The 12,561-nt window shown below is 49.1% G+C and overlaps 3 protein-coding genes across 3 annotated transcripts; 1 reads left to right on the forward strand and 2 right to left on the reverse strand.

Annotated features, from left to right (window-relative positions):
• Positions 1–242: 242 nt before the first annotated feature.
• BX661DRAFT_141311 (uncharacterized protein) lies at positions 243–1,571 on the forward strand (the record flags this gene model as incomplete). The annotated part of the gene is made up of 1 exon (XM_051532887.1): positions 243–1,571. One exon carries the CDS (start codon positions 243–245, stop codon positions 1,569–1,571), a length of 1,329 nt encoding a protein of 442 aa, XP_051393370.1.
• A 167-nt stretch (positions 1,572–1,738) lies between these two features.
• Positions 1,739–5,823, reverse strand: BX661DRAFT_196863 (uncharacterized protein; the record flags this gene model as incomplete). Its single annotated transcript, XM_051538085.1, has 4 exons — positions 1,739–3,885; positions 4,016–4,200; positions 5,565–5,619; positions 5,796–5,823. 4 exons carry the CDS (start codon positions 5,821–5,823, stop codon positions 1,739–1,741), a joined length of 2,415 nt encoding a protein of 804 aa, XP_051393371.1.
• Positions 5,824–9,968: 4,145 nt separating this feature from the next.
• On the reverse strand, positions 9,969–11,966 carry BX661DRAFT_141362 (uncharacterized protein; the record flags this gene model as incomplete). Its single annotated transcript, XM_051532889.1, has 2 exons — positions 9,969–11,699; positions 11,817–11,966. The coding sequence occupies 2 exons, from the start codon at positions 11,964–11,966 to the stop codon at positions 9,969–9,971; spliced, it is 1,881 nt and encodes a 626-aa protein (XP_051393372.1).
• Positions 11,967–12,561: the final 595 nt, after the last annotated feature.

Here is a 12,561-nt window from a genome sequence, read left to right on the forward strand (position 1 = left end):
GCAGCAGCAGCACACCATTGAACAGTACAAAAAAGCAACGCCAAAACAGCCCCTCTAAAGAAATGAGCATAAACCTCACCCCAATTGAAGCTCAAATCTGCGAGCTCCTCACAACTGTCGTCGAGCGCATCCACGAGCAACAGCCAAAGGAACCACGCCTCGTACTTCGCATAGCAGGAGGATGGGTTCGGGACAAACTTCTCGGACTAGAGTCCCATGATGTGGACATAGCCATCGACCACATGAACGGCTACGAACTAGCCCAGCATGTCAACCAGTATCTCCAGGACACCGGCCATCCGACCCGCACTGTTGCGAAGATCACTCAGAACCCCGAACGGTCCAAGCATTTGGAGACTGCCACGACGAGCGTTTTGGGCTTGCTTGTGGATTTTGTTAATTTACGTAGTGAAACGTATAATGGGGATAGTAGAATACCGAATGTGGCATTTGGTACGCCGCTGGAGGATGCCTTGAGGCGGGATATTACGATAAACGCCCTGTTTTATAACATACATACGAGGGAGGTGGAGGATTTCACTGGTAAGGGGCTGGAGGATCTGAAAGCGGGTGTTATTAGGACACCATTGGATCCATTTAAGACTTTTACAGATGACCCTTTGAGAGTCCTGCGGGTGTTGCGCTTTGCCAGTCGGTTCAGTTACGTGATCGATAAGGAGACGAGCGAGGCAATGGGAAGGACGGAGATTAAGGAGGATCTGAATCGGAAGATCAGCAGGGAGCGTGTTGGCGTTGAGCTGGAGAAAATGGCCGGGGGACCTCATCCGCTGCTATCGATCCAGCTGATCCTGCGCTTCGGCCTTTACTTGGACATCTTCCGCCCGCCGCCCACCACCACTTGGCTCGACCCCGCAACCACCATTGATGAGCCCCTGGCGGCGCATCTCACAGGCCATGTTCTCGACCTGCTTGAGCGCAACACGGAGATACTTGATTGTTTGCCGGGCGATCCGCGCATTGATGCGGATCCGCAGGCGCAACGCTCCCTGATGCTTGCAGCTTACCTTTATCCGTTCCGCCATGTGCAGGTGACAGACCGTAAGCGTAATGTGCCTGTGGCGCAGGTTATTATTCGCGATGGGCTCAAGCTCGCTAACTCAGATATCGACACCACCCTGGCACTGCACCAATTGGCTGATCAAATTACGCAAATGGCTGAATCCTGCATAAAGGGTGAGCTTTCGCGATGCCAGTTGGGACTTCAGATCCGAGTGGCCGGAACGCGGTGGTCTATGGCGGTGATATTCGCGGCCGCCGTGGAAATGCTCAAAAGTGGCAATGGGGTGGACGCCCGGTTGGTGGATATGTTTGGCGGATTTGTGCGGAGAGTCAAGGAGGAAAACCTGGGCGAGGCTTATTCGTTTAAGCATTTGGTTGATGGGAAGGCTGTGGCGAAGTTATTGGGGATTAAGCCCGGGCCGGGGATTAAGGATGTTTTGGATCGCGTTATGGAGTGGCAGTTGGCGAATCCTGAGGGGACTAAGGAGCAGTGCGAGGTGTTTATTAGGGAGGAGATTGCGCCTGGAATACTGACCCAAAATAAAAAGTAATCCTTTGATGAAACTATACCAATAGAATATCAATGGAATATACTGTATGTTTTTTATTTTTACTTGGTAGTTGTAACATGTGTTGATATGATGACTTGAATGCCACATATATAATTATTAATTATTGTATTTAAAAATAACATGCATTTATTTATTTATATCAATCTCTATTGGTGTTGGTTCTTGTAGTGACAATACACGTCTGCCATTCTTTTGTAATCCCGCTGCCGAATCCCATCGACACCAGCGCTACTGTCGCTGCCATCGCCCCTGATAAGTCCCAAGTGGTTATGCAGCTTGTCGAGCACAAGCCTATGCTGCATCCAGTCGCAGTGCATCCTAGTAGCCTCCAAAGCCGCGCGATAAATATTAGCGTCTGGAAACGGCAATCCTGCAACCACAGGATAGTGTTTGCCAATTATCCCCCACATATCGCCATACCGCCTCTCCGACACGGCACTTTTAATCAACGGCAAGTGCACCGCAGGAATATGCCATTTCGGCACCCTAGTTTCTATAAACTCGTGCATAATTTTAGCAACCGCATTGGTCAATTGCGCACCACCGTGCTGGTGAGATTTGTGTAGAGCCAGGGCCTGTACAACCATACAGTTGATGGATTTAGTCGGCCAGAAATTCCGCTCACACATGGTCTGGTGCATCTCCAAGGCACCGTCTATTTGACCAGTCCTCAGCAATGTGCCGATGATAATGGCGTAAGTGGTTTTACGGTCGAATGAGATATTGCTTTCAACCCACCCCAGCACTCGATCCATAAGACCCCTGCCAACCACAGCATCTTTAGAACCGCCAGGGCCCGCATCTGTGTGTCTGCCGAAGCGCGGAAACGCGTGCAAAAGTATGGTTTCCACAAGACGCGCGTCCGCACCTGGCAAAGGTCGCCGCGTCAGTTCGTCGACCACCTGCCATCCCAAAGCATGCGCCTCCCGGCTATCAGTTTCCAGTAACCCGCGAATGAGAATATCCCAGCAAACCATATCCTTGGACATGCTCCGGTAGTTCTCGCGAAAACACTCATAGGCACCTGTCCAGTTGCCCAGCCGAAAGTGCGCCCGCAGCCATATTGACATTGTCACTATGTCGGGCTTGATACTGTCAAGCTGCTCCATCAGAAAAATCGCCTGACGCAGGCTCTCAAGCGGATCGGCAGCGTTGGCAGTCTGGTTGCAAGTCCTCTTGTACCTTAAGCTGTTCGCAAGACCGTCAAAATACGTGTTCCACGCGTATACGCCTCTATACTGGCCTTCAGCACCCCTAAGCACGTCCAACGCCTTGTCAACCATGAAGTGGCGGCATAGTCCGCCGACAACCTCGCACAATATCTCTGGTGCCATAACGGTCTCCGCAGAATTGTTGTTAAAAGCATAAGTTTGAGGAAGTGCAATCGCCATGTAGGTTTTTAAGGCCCGCTGGCGATGTCCCTCGGCAAATAGCGCTCTGATGGAGTACTGGGCAACCCGGCTGTTCAACTTTCGGTCCGACCCATCGGTCCACTTCTGGACATCGTAATTAAGTTGCTCGAAAAACTGCGATCCAAGTCTGGCAGGATCCCACGCGCGATCTGCACCAGAGTCGCTGACACCGGTAGATTTGTGTTCTGGAGAATCGCGCGAACGGCTCTGGCGTTTTCGGTCGGAGTGGCCGGGAAACACACACCAGAAGAAGGCCAGGATATTATTCCGCTGCTGTGCACGATCAGCGAGCTCGGACCGAGACATACTCATCCCCCGTATTGATCCATCGTATACTTCACGCACAACCTGTGTGTTCCTTAAAGCTACGGCCGCCCGCAGCCCATACACATGCGTCTGCAAGAACAAGTGCCGCACGCGACCCCCCGCCTCTCCACCAATACCATACACTTGTGCAACGCTATCACGCCACACGCCAACAGCATCTGTGTACCGACCCAAGAAACCATACGCGTAGGTTAGGGCGGCAGTCTCTGTTGCTCCGACGCGCAGACCCAGCCACCGCATATCCTCAATAATATCGACAATCATCTCCTGAATCTGTGTCCGTTGATCGGCCGTGCAAGCGGTATTGGATTCCTGCTGCCGTAAAAGTATGTGGAACGCACGCAGATCCGAAAAGCAACTATCCCAGTCGCCCAGTTTGGCTCGCCGCCGCCGCATCCGCTTGTCCTCAGAGCATGTGGTGTCGTGCGGTGCTGCCAGTATGCCTCGGATACTTTTATACGCCTGTATGGCTGCGCCCACGTCTCTATCCTCGAGTCCCTTGCAGAACCCTTCCAGTAACCGCGTCAGCTCATCGTTGTCTGCAATTGGCACTGCTTTGCGGCTAGTGCAGGAGCAAATTTTTGTTTTCAATGACCCTGCGTATTTTATTTTATTCTGCCGTACTGTTTCTGGTTCGGTTCCCGATGCTAATTTCATCTTGTATTTGCTCTCTGCTGCTGCTACTGCTGCTACTGTGTGCGTTGCAATTCCTTGTCGAAAAATGAGCGCTGCCATTGACGTCCCAGTCGTCTGTTGAAATGCCGGACCCATACATGCTGTGTTGTATCGCTTGCATTCGGACGACAAAGCCCACTTTGCCATGTGTGAAGCTGTTAGCAAGCTGCCTAGCGCACGCTGCCTGGTCGGGGCTGTGCCAGGCGCAAGCATTTAAACCCGAGGGGGGGGGACCAAAGTATGAATGGAAATTGGCAGAAATAGATTTAAACGAATTGAAAGAGAAAAAACCTCTAATGCCAATGTGCAACGACTAAAGAGGGAGAGAAAAAACACTTACCAAGTTCATTTTATTCACAGATAACGACATAAAGTAGGTCAACTTTTTTTTGGTGGGTTTCAAAAACTCAACTCGCCTCACTTGATCCAAAATTCTCAAAACTAATCTCAGCCAATCAGAAATGATCAATAAAAATGAATTATACATTATATTTGGTGTTATTTGCACCACAAAATATTGGGTTTGAAAAAATATTGGTCATAAAACTTGTACTATAAAACAATAAAAGACAAGTATAAAAGCCTCAATTTAATGACAAGAATAAATTCAAAAATGGATATAGAGTCTGTGGGGGCTTTCTCCGTTTGAATTCACTTCATTTAATTTAATTTAATTATGGTTTCTTTGGAATTACATTATTACTTTTGAACAAAGTGTTGTGAGCGTTATAAAAAGGGAAACTGTTATGTGAGAGGGGGGTGTGATAAGCACTAGTTTCCTAGTGTTAGAAAAATAGGGGTGAATTTATAAAGGGTTTTATTATTGATGTTTTTAAAATACTACTAGCGCCGGCTTCATCTTATATATGTGCCTCATCGCCTTTGTTGTACACTTCACCAGTTGTGCACTCCGTTGGCGAGAACTGGATCTTCTACAGACAGACTGGTGTCTTGGCATGTCAATCTTACGATCTTCGCATATGCGTATCCATACATGTACGTTATGAATCGGGGGCATATCAAGGGGCCATTATTATGTCCCCTGATTTGAACCTACATGGTACCATTTATGCCCTGTTAATCGGCATGTTGATGGAAACTCGTTTCACAGCTCTCGACCTCGATATCCACTTCCATATCATCAAACTACTCAACAATTTTGCTTTAATAAACAAAATGGGTTGTGACGTCGTGCTGGCAGATCTTTATATTTGCTTTTTATAATAAGCAAACTCGTGTACAATGCACTACAAAGTAAAACTAGTAGCAAGTTTATCTTAGAGTATTTTTAAAAATAAAACAATTAGCAGAGATATCATAATAATGATTAAATGTTAATATCTTAATTTTTAATTGTTGCAACTTTTGCAATTTTAACAACACCAAACAACACAATTTGGACAAAGCCTATGCACAATCTGCTTGGTTGCTGCCGCTGCTCAATAACCCAATCAAAATATGGGCGCAAATTTTATAGATGAAACAAATTATATATTTATATAAATAAAATAAAAAAGACCAACGCACTGCCGATTTGTGTTTTGAAAATAAGCGAGACCTGCTGCTGCTGCTACTGCTACTGCTGCTCACACTGTGGTGGAGACGGCCGGTGACTACCTGCCAATGTCATTGTTTCTCAGCTTTTACTGGAGCAAAGTTTTGCCGGGCTGAGCCGCGGCCCAAATACTTTGAAAGTTAATGACGTTTGTTAGGAATAGGTAAAGGCTGCTGTTCGATCGCAGAGCTGATCTAGATGATGCTGTTGGTGATCGCTTTGGCGAATGGCTACCCTTGTCGCTGGGTTCGTTCAAAGACATCGACGAGCGTAAACAGTCCATTGTCCCGCATAACTTGTTTGATAGCCTAATAAAATAACTATGCCGGCCCCGATCCATGGTCCAACAGTGCCTCTCTGTCCGTCCATGGCTTTATTTTGTTGCGCCCGCAGAGCAGAAAAAATATCAGTTTCCGCCATGTTTGATCCGCTGTATCTTATATCTGCAAATCAAATCATCATTTTTGATCGACATTTGCCGCTTTCACACTCGAGCCGCGCTTGTGATCGAGCCCTTGGAGGTGCTGCATTTTTCCGGGACTTGCCCAATTTATGGAAATATCACAAGCGACCATTTGATTATCTTTTATTTTTTAAATAATTTCGGCCAAAAGCGTTGAAGAAAGATAACAAACGACGTGGGAAATATGCTGATAATCATTTGTTACTGCTGGAATAGACACGCCCATATATTATCTGAGCGATCGCTTAACCTATCTTTTACCTTTATTATTACTCGCCGCAATATATTCTATTATCTCGGATGAGGTAAATCAACACAAATTTTATTTGCAACACTAAAAGCGCCATTTTCGCTTAATCGGGAAATCCCTTTTCTCACACGCGGCACTCATGCATTTAGCCTTGGAGGTGGACAGCGCTAATTCAAAAAGAAACCCCATCTCTGCGCGCATCGCCTGCATACCACGGTCAGCGTAATAAAAGAGAGGTGAATGCAATATATGGATAGCTTGAGTCAGCCAAAAATTTAGATGCATAAAAAACATTAGGATTACAAAGAAAAATAGAAGACAAATGTGACGGTCTAAAAAGTGGACAACAGATTCTTCAAAAAAAAAGGTCTTCATTTTTTATCCCTTTTCTTTCTCTCCTTTTTGGGATTTGAAGGAGGTCCACACTTTTTTCATGTTCCATTTTTCTTTTTCTTTGCCCGTGCTACCCTTGTTCTTTCTTTTTTTCTATATTTTTTCTGTGCTTTTAAAGTTTTTACTTTTTATTTCTTTTATGCTTGACACACCCTAAAAGTGCAACCTTTTCTTTCGTTATTAAAATTTCTATTAAACTAAAAACTAAACAAAACGGATAATCGTCTGTTCTGACTTTTATATTATTTAAACCGTTATTTTATATCTATATACCTTATATCACCTCTATTTCTCTTATTTAAACGCACTTTGACAATGTCTGGCATGTTTAGTGTCAGCTCATTGCTCAACAGCTCTCGCAACGAGAAGGTCCATCCGGTAGCACCGCTGAAGCCCGTGTTGGCAAACAGCACTGCGAGCAGCACTTCGAATAATGATATGCAGTCTGCTCAGGAGGTGGTAGACACAGCGTACTCAAAAACAAACGCGGCAGCCGATATTACCCCTTCACATCAAAGCACGATTGTTTCGAGTAACAATGTCAGCAGAATCCTTTCAGGAAATAGCAGTATCGAAACAGTGGCTTATTCTGCAAAAAAAACAGTCCTTTCAGCCACTCAGCCACCACCATTGCCACCACCACAACCACCAATACCTCAACATCACCAGCAGCACCAGTATATTTCTCAACCTCAGATTCGAGAACCCCAGGGCCTGCCAATTTCTGGCTTCCATTCGCAGCCCCACGCGCATTCTCAGAATATTTATCAGCAACAACTGCCGCATCACTACCACCCTAACCAGGCACCCCGAGTAGACAACCGATACTGGCCGTATCCACAGCAGCCGCTGATGCAGCTGCAGTCATCAATTCCGCCAGGCCCCAACTACACCAACTCACCATTCTACATGCACATGAACCCGCACTCGCTACCGCCACCACCAAACCCGATATTGTCGTCGGTGGGAGCGGGCTCCTCCAGTACGCACGGCGCCTCTACCATCCCGTGGCGGCGCGAAAGACGATCCAAGGCATGCCTGCGATGCCACACTAAAAAGATCAAATGCGAGGGCGAGGGCTTCACCTGCGACGGGTGCAAGCAGGCCGGCTGTGAATGCAAGTGGGTCGAGATGAAGAAACGCGGGCCCAAACCAAAGCCAAAGGATAAGAACAGAGGCAAAGCGAATAATGCTGCTGCTGCACGGACCAATAGTGGAAGTGCCAGGACAGAGACGGATGCCACATCCATTAACCTGCATAATCACAGTCTCCACTATCCCCCCACAAACAACACCTCTGCTAAGAGCGCTGATGTGCCCTTAGTGACTTTGACCCCTGCCCCCGCCACTACTGTCATCATCGCTGCCAGCCACTCAAATTCTACACAAAATACTGTGAGCGATCCAAGTAGCACAATACCGAGTGTGCTGCCTAGTCTGGCGCCCACTATTGCGCGAAAGCAGTCCGCCAGGTCTGAAACTGTCGGAGTGGGCACGGAAACTGTGATGCAGCGCTTCTTTTCCGACGAGGTTCCTGCTGACACGCGCGAGGCCATTGTTTCCTTCTTTGACTATTTCTACGGCCGAATTCCTATATTCCATCCGGCAACCTTTGTGCGCCGCATCGTCAACGGCGACGTTGACCCGCTGCTCATCGATGCAATAAAGGCGTACACGGCGCGTATCGTGATGCAAAAGACCGGGCGCAACATCGACATTGAAATGCTCAACACCAGTGTGCGCCGTCGCCTGCTCACAGGCTTGGACCGCCCGACCATAGACTATGTGCGCGCCGTCGTTCTGGCATCAGCTCTGTCTGGTGGCCAGTCAAAGTTCACGTCGTACAACTCGCTGGCCTGCCTGGCGTCTAGCTTAGTTACCCGCCTGGGTTGGCACACGCTGGACCTGGATTTGCGCGACGAAGACCAGACATGGGAAGAGTGGATCAGCCAGGAGCTCAAGCGCCGCACCTTCTGGGCTGTCTACCAACTCGACAGCTACCAGAGCATGATGGCCGACCGCCCAATGACTATCGACCCTTCGCGCATCTACATATCAACGCCGGGGTCCGACTATACCTGGGACGACGTGACTGTGCCGCAAATCCTGCACTGGCCCACGCGCCACCAGCCAAACATCAGCAAGGACATCATCATCCGCACCGGCGCCCTCTCCTACACCTTTGTCGAGCTGTGCAACGTCATGAGCATTGTCTGCCAAATGAACGAGTTTCTTTGGAAAGTCAAGCTCACTATTTCTGACAGGCTGCGCGGGTCCATGCGCTCGTGCGACATCCAGTTCCTCGAAATGCCACGGCTACCGCCTCTTGTGTCAGCCCACGGCCAGTCTGTGACCAATCTCTTCCAGTACCCCGAGTTTGCGCGCCTGCACGACGCACTATTAACCTGGCGAGACAGCATGGTCCCTGCCGAGGACTTCAAGAGCACGGCGTGTACGGAGATGACCGATTTTTCCCAGTTCGGGTCTACAGAGAACCGCCGGTTCACCATGCGTGTGCGTTACTTTTGTCTGCGCTGCTACCACACGGCGATCTTTCTGCTTTTGCACTTTGCCAACAGGCCGTCCTTTTTTGACCCGCGGTCTGGCATTAAGGCAAAGTCACCCGCCAGCACACACAGCAGCCTGGCTGCTTCCCCCACGCCAGGCGCTATAGACTTTTCCGAAGAGGACAATGTTCTGCGCAGCCTGATGACTGCAGCCTTTTCAGAAATGCTCAACGATGGGTATTTGGCCTACGACGTGGTCGATGAGTCGTGGGATTATTGCTTGAAGGAGATTTTTGAGCTTGCCGAGCATCTAGAGCGCAACATTGATATTCCGATCGACCGCTGCGATGCGTCCATTTCGTTCTGCCTGTTCACGTCCATCACTGTGCTCATTCGGCATGTGCGCATGTGCCGACAGAGGCTTGCCGAGAAGCACTATGAGGACGGATCGGCTGCCATGGATATGCTGCGTGAGGAGCTGTCGCGATGCACGGTCACTTTGCGCCGCATGTGGTCAATGCTCAAGGACCTGGGCTTCATCTGGACGGTCAAGGGCATGGAACATTTGCTTCGGGGAATGCAGGTCGAGGAGATCGCCAGCGCCGCCGACATGTTCTCTGGTCTTTCTCTTTGAATGCTACAATACAAGATCAATCTGAGTGCAATATTGTTTGGGTGCGTGTGTATTTTTTTGTAAAGTTGAAACATGTAAGGCCATTCTATACGAGCGAGGCGCATACAACCAAAAATCGTGATGGATGCTCGCTTGGTGTTGTTTTTTGCTTGGTAGCTCGCTAGTTGAAGCCCTCAGGCCCGCCGTTAAAGCCAACGAATCCCGAGAGCAAAAATACGTTAAAGTAGTTTTTCTTCTCAATGGTCGAGCACCAGTTCCACGCCGATGTCAGCCGCCCATCGATGCACGACCCGGCGTCAAAGAAGTTGTCCGCTCCCGATCCATCAAAGGCTGAGCGGAAGAAATCGGCGAGAATGAGCTTCTTGGCCTCTGTGATTCCGCCATATGTGCTCTCGATGAACACGGCGACATCGGGATTGCCCGCGCGATTGGCCTCCAGAGACTCGAGAAACTCGAGCACGCGCACAACCGGGTTGAGGATGCTGGCGACCTGGTTGTACTTGTCGATGAACACCAGGGCATTAGGCACGTTGCGGTCACCCAGATGGATCATCGCCGAGCCGACCCAGCGCCCGACAGCCTTCTGCGTGCGATGCAAGATGGTGTGTGCGCTCTTGGACACCCGCGGGCAGCTCTGCACGCGGTTGAGCCCCTGGCCGGTGTCCTTCAACCGGTACGTATTTTTAGACGACAGCAGGTCGCTGTCAGCCTGGTGCCAGAGCATGAACATGTCGTGGAGGATCTCGCGCCACAAAGTCAGCGTCTGGATGACATAGTGGAACTGGTTCTCGTGCGAATGCGATAGGCGCGCGCCGTTTTGCCCGTGAAGAATGGCCAGTGACAGGCTGTCTGACTCGGCCCGCTTCGGGTTGAACATGGACTTGAGGTATCCAATAATACGGTCGCACGGGTCGCGGTTGAAGCGCAGATACGCGTGGTTGTCGCCAATGCTGTACAGACACTGCCTGATGACCTCCGCGGGGCAATCCTGGGTGGCATAGGCCTTGCACAAGTATTCGATGGCGCGCTCCTTCTGCTTGATCTCAAGCTGAAGCTGCGAACGCGTCTTGCCCTGCCCGATGATCTCCTTGGTCGCGACGGCGACCATCTCGTCCTCGAGCAAATAAGTGACTCCCAGGGACTCGAGCACCGAGTACACGGTTTTGATGGGCGCCACAAGCGAAAAGTTAAGCATGTTGGTCACCTCGCTCGTCTGCGAGTCCTGCAGCATGAACATCATTTTGCCGTACTCGTTGCGCATCTTCTCTGGGTTCATGATCTTGTGCCGGCGCCCGATCTCAAAGATCTTTTGGAAAAACTCCTCGTTGTCTTCAAATTGTCGATCCTCGAACAGAGTCTGCCCGGCTTTATAATCGCTGGCCAGGACGAGGCCGGAGAGGATGGCACAAAGCTCCTTGATCTGTGATACGATCCGCTTGGCCTTGTTGCCGTACATAAGAATGTCAATCTTGTCTGTGTACTCGCTGACATTGAGTGCTGCCTCAAGAAGTCGCAGATACTTGCGCTCCTTGAGGGTCAAACGCAGGGGAATGAACTTGGATCGCTCGGTGATCCAGTCGGAAAATGATGGACCGCCGGTGGTCTCCACCTTGCCACTCTGCGCGCTGAATGATACCGACAGCGCACCGGAGTCGTGCTGGTGCTTTAAGGAGCTCTCGTCGTCGCCCTCCATCTCCGCGTCAGTGGCTGCCAGGTTCTCGGCAATGGTGGCAGCCGACCTTGCATTCTGCTCTGCCTCGTCGGTCGCACCGTCCTGCGGGACAGCTGCAATACTTTTCAGCACGTGCTGCTTCCGTCTGCCAGTGCGATGGATCATGCCGCCGCACACCTCGCAAAAGTCCTCCTGACACTGCTCGCAGTACACTTGCGCCTAGCAGAGAAAAAGGCATATAAAGAGCGGTTTAGTTGTACGTTTTCCTCGTTTGTTTTATTTGTGACAGAATTCAATTCCTAAGTTGAATTTGTGGTGCTATTTTTTTGTGCCTACCTGCTGGTCCTTGCATTCCACACAAAAGCCTTCGGGGGTCCCCTCTACAACAGGCGCGACCGGGGCCTCGTCCTCGCCAAATGTGTCTGCAAGAACATCGTCACCGGCATCGGCACGCAGAATGTCACTGAGAGTTGGAGCTACTGGCATTGTCATACTATGCTTGAAATAAAAAATAATAAAAAAAGTGTGCGAAAAAATTGAGAAATTCAAACGAAACAAAGAAAGGACCGCAACTGAAAATCACTGTTTTTTGTTTGGTCTGGGATGGCAGAAAGAAAGCAGCATAAATCAATCAATAATGGCCGAGCCTATATTTTTTTTCCAAAAATTGAAAATAAACAACACCCAGCTTGGCGGTAACTTTTTGCTTGCTTTCTTGCTCGATCGTTGCTCACTGCCAAAGTTGGCGTCGTATTTGCCTTTAAATGATTGTTCGTCCTTGATGCCTGAAAAAAGGAGAATGACGTGTACCCGAACACATCGATTCTTGTTATTTTTTTGATTAGATATGTAAAGCCGGTTTTTTTTTACAAAAACATTCATCTTTAGAAAATCTTCGAATCAACAACAAAATATTTCAGCTCGCAGTCAGAAATAATGTATGTATGGACTCCAGCTTGCCATGCTGGTGGAAAACTGTCTTGCAGTTTATATTGATGGTATTCTGTGCTTTTGCGATGCTGTGTGTTGGCATGAAGTGTACCATAAATGTACGGAATTATTGTCTATCCTGATGGCTATT

The sequence above is a fragment of the Kickxella alabastrina genome (assembly GCF_025024165.1).
Source record: "Kickxella alabastrina strain RSA 675 chromosome Unknown BX661scaffold_5, whole genome shotgun sequence".
Classification (NCBI taxonomy): Eukaryota; Fungi; Kickxellomycota; class Kickxellomycetes; order Kickxellales; family Kickxellaceae; genus Kickxella; species Kickxella alabastrina.